General features: G+C 37.5%; 1 protein-coding gene across 1 annotated transcript; it reads right to left on the reverse strand.

Moving 5' to 3' along the window:
- Positions 1 to 2,627: 2,627 nt before the first annotated feature.
- Positions 2,628 to 6,624, reverse strand: LOC102193360 (extracellular calcium-sensing receptor-like). The gene is made up of 9 exons (XM_005754759.1): positions 6,515 to 6,624; positions 5,929 to 6,223; positions 5,683 to 5,769; positions 5,185 to 5,454; positions 4,786 to 4,992; positions 4,417 to 4,683; positions 3,839 to 4,066; positions 3,626 to 3,749; positions 2,628 to 3,538 (listed from the first exon to the last, which is right to left on the reverse strand). The coding sequence occupies exons 1-9, from the start codon at positions 6,622 to 6,624 to the stop codon at positions 2,628 to 2,630; spliced, it is 2,499 nt and encodes an 832-aa protein (XP_005754816.1).
- Positions 6,625 to 7,884: the final 1,260 nt, after the last annotated feature.

Raw genomic sequence — 7,884 nt, forward strand, 5'->3', positions numbered from 1 at the left:
TTTTCTTTGTGTTTTATTATTTACTTATTTTTATTCATTATTTCATTTATCGAGTGACATAAAGTAAGAATGAAGACCAAAACATTTACAGTCTTACAGCCTCTTTCTGAACATGCCTTTAACACCTCACCAAGGAGGCATCCTATTCAGATTCCTAAACCAATCAAACTGGCTTATTTCGATGTGGGTGAAAAGTAGCTCTAGGCTGAGTCCATCTTGAATGACTATAATCCTCACCCAATCTCTAAAGGACAGCACAGCCCCCCTTTGGAGAAGACTTATTTTCACCATTTGTATCTGCAGTCTCATTCTTTTGGTCAGGTAAGGGTCACAGCATAGATTGACTTGCAAAATCAACAGGTTTGCTGTCTTTCTCCACTCTCTTCATCACCAATGGAGTGTCACCATAGCTGCAGACATGACCCCAATCTGTCTATCACTAGTGAGAGACAGGGTGAGTCCACACTCTTGAACAAGACCCCAAGATATTAAACTCCTCCACTTTTGGCAGCAACTTGTCCCTTACTTAGATTGGGCAGTTCAGGGTTTGTCAGCTGAAAACCATTGCCTCTAACTTGGAGTAGTTGATTCTCATTCTTTCCACTTCAAATTTTGCTGCAATGCTATTAAGAATGAGTCTGACTTGCTGACAATATCAAACAAGCTCTCAAAGCCCTTCACCTTTTTTTTCCACTCTCCACTATCGATGGATAGTGGACAGTTAGTTGGTACCTACCAACTAACTTGGAGCTACAGCTTAGTGAAGCAACTTCAATAATGGAGGCATGGAAGATTGTTGATCAAGATCAAGATTGTTGAAATTTTGCTGGAGGTAGGGATTAAAGATCTTGTAAAGTGCCATTACTGCCAGATGCTCCCAGCAGACCCTAACTATATGCTTGGGACAGGCTTGGGAGAAAACACAGCGACAAGACTGGACACAGAGGGAGTTGGAAGTGTACAAATTTGTCTTTTATATGCACGGAATAGTTTTCTATAGGAGATTGCTGCAAAAAGTGCAGCCTTACCTAATGTCCACCCTACTGTTACTCATTTTATATTAAGATTTAAAAATCTAGTTGGTAAAGTAAGCCAAAGTATTCAGAATGCGTTACTCTCATTGAATAACGTAACGGAATACGTTACAAAATACATTTTGGGGCATGTATTCTGTAATCTGTAGTAGAATACATTTTAAAAGTAGCCTTCCCAACACTGTCTTTGACAAATGACTCGGCACACACAGCATTACAAGTTAAATGATGCAAATGTTTATTCACAGTTGATTTTTAATTCAATTTTCAATTCAATTCTGTTCAACTCAGTTAAAATCAGTTTTATTTATACAGCACCAACAAACAGTCAACTCAAGGCACTTTATATTGCAAGGTTGTCATGGTTCTTGGACATTGTAACCCAGCTTTTTGAACTTCTGATGTTTGGTTGTCTTTTTGTATTCTGGTTTATTATTTAAGATTCATTTAGTAGTTTATTCTATTTTATTGTACATTTAGACTCTCCTTGTGTCTTTATTGTGTGTCCCTCGCTGTGTGTCTGTGTTTCAGTGTGTTTGTGTCAGCCCTTGTGTCTTGTTTCCCTCTGCTGTTCCCATGTTTCCCTCCCTATGTGTCATGGCATGTTTCCCCTGAGTGTCATGTCTTCTGTGTCGCGTCGTTGTTGTGTTATGCTTTCATGTGTACTCTCTTGTGTCCCCTTGGCTCCTGTGTCATGCAGTATATGAAGTGCTTTATGATTTAAATGATTTAACAAATACTTCTAGATACATCTGATTGCACATATTTTATTTTAAGTTTCCAGTTGATTTTGTAGTCTACAAAATAATAAAAAAAAATGTAATCTGGTATAGTCTCCATTTTGACGTTATTTATCATCACATTTACAAAAGATCATGAGATTTGGGCCCAATATTCACGCAGATGGAACTCTGTGGGAAAACCATTGCTCAAAAATTTTGATAATTGAACTTTGGTTTGATTCAGAAGTTGTCACTTGTTTATTAAATAACTCTTTACCCAGTCGAATGCCACCTCTCTAAGCGCATACCTTTCCAGTTTATCAAAAAATATCTGTTCAAATGTGTCAAAAAAAATTTGTGTTTATGTGTGTGCCCGCTCTCTCTTTATTTACATAAAATGCAATTAGGTGAAACACCATATCCACTTTATTCAAGCTGGTGAAAGGGGAAGATCCACCTCCTATGTATTTTTAATGGATTGATTCAAAGTTCATGAGGATGCAGAAATTGTTTGGATGATGTAATTGAACACTACTCAATGTAGATTCATGGGAACAATTTTTTTTTAAATTAAATAAACAAAAAAATCAACAATCTGTATGTTTCAATTGGGGTTAAATTTCACGAGTAAGCATCAACGAGTAGGTAATTACATATTAGGAGTAAGATTAGTGTGTACTTTAGCTGCATCTAAAAAAAATAAATGAAAGTAGAATGAATCACAGTATTTGTGCATTTGCAATCATGTGACACCAGCGCCAAGATTTAAAAGAAATATAAAATTGATTTAAATACACATTTTTTTTCTGTCTGGAGAAAAACTGGAGAGAGAATTTTTTCTCTTTTCTTTCTTTTGAAATTAGTGAACTTTTTATGACTCAATGCCATGACCCATAACAGCTTTCTTTGTGTTCATCTCTGGTCTCAACAGGATTATGTAACATTTGGGTCCAAACAGTGTGATCAAGAGTCCAAAACTTGAAGCCAAGATGGCAAACACCTCCACTGCATCTGCAAGTTTTCCTGGTGAGCTGATATAAGCAGGAACAAAGGCCACCCACACAGCACAGAAGATCAGCATGCTGAATGTGATGAGCTTGGCCTCATTAAAACTGTCGGGGAGATTCCTCACCAGGAATGCAATTAGACAACTGAGGAAGGCCAGCATGCCAATATAGCCCAATAACACTGCAAAACCAACAGTGGACCCAACTGCACACTCATACACTATCTTATCATTGTGGTATTGGGTGTTTTTATGTGGAGCTGGAGAGGAAGAGACAAGCCAGGTAGTGCAAATGGCTGCCTGAATAGATGTAAGAAACAGAACTGTTCCTCTCTGCTGCATAGCACCAAACCACTTCAAACTGGTTCCCCCTCCTGGCTTGGAGGCTTTGAACACAGCCAGAACAACCATGGTTTTCACCAGGATGCATGAGACACACAGCACAAAGCTGATCCCAAATGCTGCATGTCTAAGTTGGCATGTCCAAAGCCTAGGTCGTCCAATGAACAGCAGTGAACACAGGAAACACATTTTAAGTGACAGCAATAGCTGGAAACTAAGTTCTGAATTGTTGGCACGCACTATGGGTGTTCTGCGATGGTAGATGAAGATCCCTAGAACAACAGCACATACAAATGTGCCCAGTAATGAGGTTGCTGTCAAGCAAATACCCAGAGGCTCATGGTAGGAGAGAAATTCTGTCTGCTTTGGAACACAGTGGTCACGGTTGGGGTTTGACCAAAAATCCTCTGGACAACTGGTACACTCCAAGGAGTCTGATACAAAAGGGAACATTGATGAAATGCATATTATTTTTCATAATAATGAAATTAAATATATCATGCAGAAAGAATAAAACGTACCGCTCGTGTTAGTGATTTTTCCCTCAGAACAAGGGATGCAGTCAAAGCAGCATTCGGGTTCCCCCTTCCTTCTCACCATGTGGGCACCAGGAGGACAGCTCTCACTACATACTGATTGAGGTGGCTACATGAAAAAAATTACATCTTACATCTTACAATGTTATTTTACTTTTGTCACATGTACAGTATAAGTCTACAAAAACTATATATAACCTTTTTGGATTCAAAATTCCAGAATATTTTGTCTTCATCAAGTATGAGTTCTTCACCTTTGAAAGTTGACCTCTTAACCTCACCCACATTCTGAACTTCAGTGCTTCCATCAGGGAGCCACAACCAGTTCATCACATCGTAAATTGGTAATGCATCGCCATTCTCATCAAATGACACTTGATCACCAAATGAAGTGGTGAAGTTCACCCTTTCCAAGTGATAAACAAGCTGTTACAAAGGAATGTATATTAAATTCATTAATTTTGTGTGGAACTGCTACTTAATAATCAAATAAGATCTATTATACTTGTATATATGAACTCACTACATTCTGACTCGAAATCAAACAAGTCACTTCACTAAAAATTTTGTATATTTATATATGTTAATTATTATTATTAATTAATTAAAGACATTAAACATTACTTTCAGTCCTGAGTACAGAAAATTCATTTAGCTATTTTCAGCAGAGTTTTTCTCATGGCATTGTACTGAATCCTGCAGTGTAAATTCTGTTCTGAAAGTAATTATAGAGTAAAAGAATTAGGTCATCGGTGGAGTGTAAACTGATATCACACCTGCCAAGGCTCCAGTGACTGCAGAGTCGCACAGCTGTCCCCACTGAAAGACCCTCTTCCTGGCTTGCACTGTAGCATATCATCAAGGGAATACGCCAGAGCATAAACAGCTTTGTACACATTGTACTCAGGCCGGAGGTTCGAAATTTCCAAGAATTCAGTGTCTGCATTTTCTAGATCTTCTTTTCCAGTGCATATTGCTCCACCACCTTCCAGCCAACCTGTTGGAGGTGGTGCAAATCTGCACTGAAATGTAAACTCCCAAAACTGAGTAACCTGAAATATATTTTAAACAGTTTGTCACAAATAATTAAAATATATTATGAAAATATATAATTCTTGCAAGTACACAGTAAAGGGTTCCCTCACCATACTTCTTCCGTAGCTAGTGCTGTGGGGTAGATTGGGACGTACTTGTAACAGGAATTCCCTGAGCCCTTGTATTTCTCCTCGACGAATTGCAATACCCAGTGTACCACCCAGGTATGGCATAAGTTGAGGTATTTGTAGAACAGCAGCTGCTGTCCAGGCTTCACTGGCAATCCACTGCAACCCTATTAAATTGTGTGCCACTACCTGTGATTTGTATTACAACAAATTTATAAAGTGAAATTGTAAGTTGTAGATTTATTAATGTCATTACAATGACAGTAAAGTAATTGCTTATCTCCTAGACTAGCTTTAGAGGATTATTTATCTGTACTTGTTCAAAGATATTATACATGATTTTTGTAACTTGTAAAAACAAAATTGTTTTAAAATCAGAACCTCTTCCATAAGATTGATCATATGACTCTCATGCGCAAAGACAATGACCACACGAGCTGTGGATTTTTTAATCACATCCACTATCCTCCTTATTTCATCTGTGTCTTTGTCCCAGGGCAAAACTTCAACATAGGCCAGGCAACCTTCACCTGACAGACTCAGCTCAGATTGAAAGGCTCTGGCTGCGTGAAGTCCATAATCATCATCACTGATCAGCAGACCTGCCCAAGTCCAGCCAAAGTGTTTTAGGATCTGAATAATAGCAAGTACCTAAGTGAAAATATATTAAATTCATTTACTTATATCAGTATTTGGTCATCACCACTGACAGCAATTTAGCTATGTTCTCTATACAAGAACAAAACAGAATATAGCTGTATATACACAAAATATGATTTTAATATGTTTATGTTGTTATGTATTATGTTGTTAAATGGGAATTTTCTTCTTGAAAATCACTTTAGTCTTTCTATTTTAATTTTTCTGATATATTTTCACCTGGAAAGCATCACTTGGGATCGTCCTAAAGAAGGATGGATACTTTTGACGGTCACTCAGGCAGGAACATGTGGCAAAATAACTCACCTGTGAAAGATACAGACTGAATATTTTAGAACTACTAAAAGCCTTTGTTTTCTTTAGCTTTGTCAGTTGTTATTGCAGTGTGTTTTTAAAAGTGACATTAAATTTGCAATAAAATCTAAATAATAGAAGAACTATTACATAGACGAGTAGAAAACTTACCATTGGCACTCTGTACAAACCTAAGACAGTGGAGATAGCAATAGAACGTGTAGAGGAAGAATCACCAACAATCCCTATGACTGGAGGATTTCCAGCACATTTATTATTTAATATAATTTTCTCCTCTTGACCACTGACTAATGACAGTGCTGCACGGAATCCTATTCCAAGTTCAAGGCAGTTGTCATAAAGAGTGTATCCCAGAGTCACATTAGGTAGCAGGTTGGAGTTTCTGTTGATCTCATCAATAGCAAAGGCCATGGTTTGTGCCTGCCTAAATCCTAAGACATCAAAACTAAGAAACAAGAAAGATTACTATTAAAAATATAGCAAACTTGGAAAACATATTACAAAAATATAGATTCTGTAAATACTGACTAAATAACTTAATAGAAGTAATTATAGTAATATTTAATGAAAAAAATAAATAAAGAATATGATATGTGCATCTTTTAACATTAGTATTTTTTAGTGTAATTTAGAGATATAAATTACATTATTCATATTTCCCTTCCATTGATTTCACTGTTTGTTTGTTTTTTGTTCTTCTTTTTTTTTGTTCCCCAGATATACATCCCAGACTTACCCATGGCAAACAGACTGCTGTGACTGTGAGGTAAAAGACAGGTCCTGAATGCTTGAAAAAAAGTGGACTTGAAATAGTCCTCCTAAAATCACATCTCCAGTCTTGTGCATCCCATTCAAATGAAACTTTCCAAGTAACTGACAGGAGGAGGGAAACAGAGAAGAACATGAAGCAGAAGAAAAGGAATACACCAAAATAAGTAAGAAAAAAATAGTTAGCAAATATGACCACATGACAGCTTCCTGATTCCTGAGCCTAGTGATTAGGTTTTATTGCTTTGCTATTCCTTTTTATTTGCATGCAGTGTTGGTAATTCTTTCACACCACCCATTAGGGAAATTGAAAGTTGAGTAGGGGCAGGGCCTAAAATACTTTTCAGTTGAGATTGCTTTTGTATGGCAGACTTAGGCAATACTGTGAAAAAATTAGGTCTCAAAAGAACTGAGTTTACTTTTTGTATGTTGTTACTATCAAGTTTTACATTTATCATCTGCTATAAAGGCACAATGAATATTCTTGTAGTTCCACCACCATGCAATATGTACATTGAGAAAGCATATATAATTCATGTACAACAATTTTCATTGTGAAAGTCTCATTGAGGTCTTATTAATTCAATTATATTCAATTCAGTTCAATTTAATTCAGTTTTATTTATGTACCACCAAATCATAACAGTGATCTCAAGGTGCTTTATATTGTAAGGTAAAGACCTTATAATAATACAAAGGAAACAGTAAAAACTCCAACAATCATATGACCCCATATAACCAAGTGCTTTGGTGACATTGGGAAGGAAAAACTACCTTATAACATGAAAAAGCCTCCAGCAGAACCAGGCTCGGGAAAGGGCAGCCATCTGTTATGACTGATTGGGGCTGGGAGAGGAAGATTGGACAAAGACACACTGTGGAAGAGAGCTAGGGAGTTAATAGCAACTAATAATTAAAAGCGGAGAGCTGTATAAACACATAGCAAATAAAAAAGATGACTGAAGAAGAAGTACTCAGTGCATCCTGGGAATCCCCCAGCAGCCTACACTTATTGCAGCATAACCAACGGAGCATTCAGGGACTTCTGGTCCAGCTCTAACTATATGCTTTATCAAAAGCATAGGCTCATTTCATAGGCATGGGGTACAGCTGAACCTGTCTAGCCTTCAGATTTGAGACGTAACAAAGTACAAATACTTTGTTACTGTACTTAGTTTTCAGGTATCTGTATGTGGCGGAGGTGTGGTCTCTGGCTCAGCTGAAAGGACGGGTCAGTGCAGTGAGCTCAAGGGGCGGTGCCAGGGAGGCTGGAGGGACAGGTGGAGATGATCGAATGAGGTTTTTCCTTCTTATAGTGAGGTGTGTGCAGCCAGCTGA

The sequence above is a fragment of the Pundamilia nyererei genome, unplaced genomic scaffold, assembly GCF_000239375.1.
Source record: "Pundamilia nyererei isolate P.nyererei 1_Seehausen unplaced genomic scaffold, PunNye1.0 scaffold00640, whole genome shotgun sequence".
Classification (NCBI taxonomy): domain Eukaryota; kingdom Metazoa; phylum Chordata; class Actinopteri; order Cichliformes; family Cichlidae; genus Pundamilia; species Pundamilia nyererei.

Coding starts and splice junctions, on each gene's coding strand:
- LOC102193360 (XM_005754759.1), bottom strand. CDS start 6,624: ATGCACAAGACTGGAGATGTGATTTTAGGAGGACTATTTCAAGTCCAC. Junction 5,455..5,682: donor TCCCAAGTGATGCTTTCCAG/GTGAAAATATAT, acceptor ATTTTCACTTAG/GTACTTGCTATTATTCAGAT. Junction 3,750..3,838: donor GGAATTTTGAATCCAAAAAG/GTTATATATAGT, acceptor TTTTTCATGTAG/CCACCTCAATCAGTATGTAG.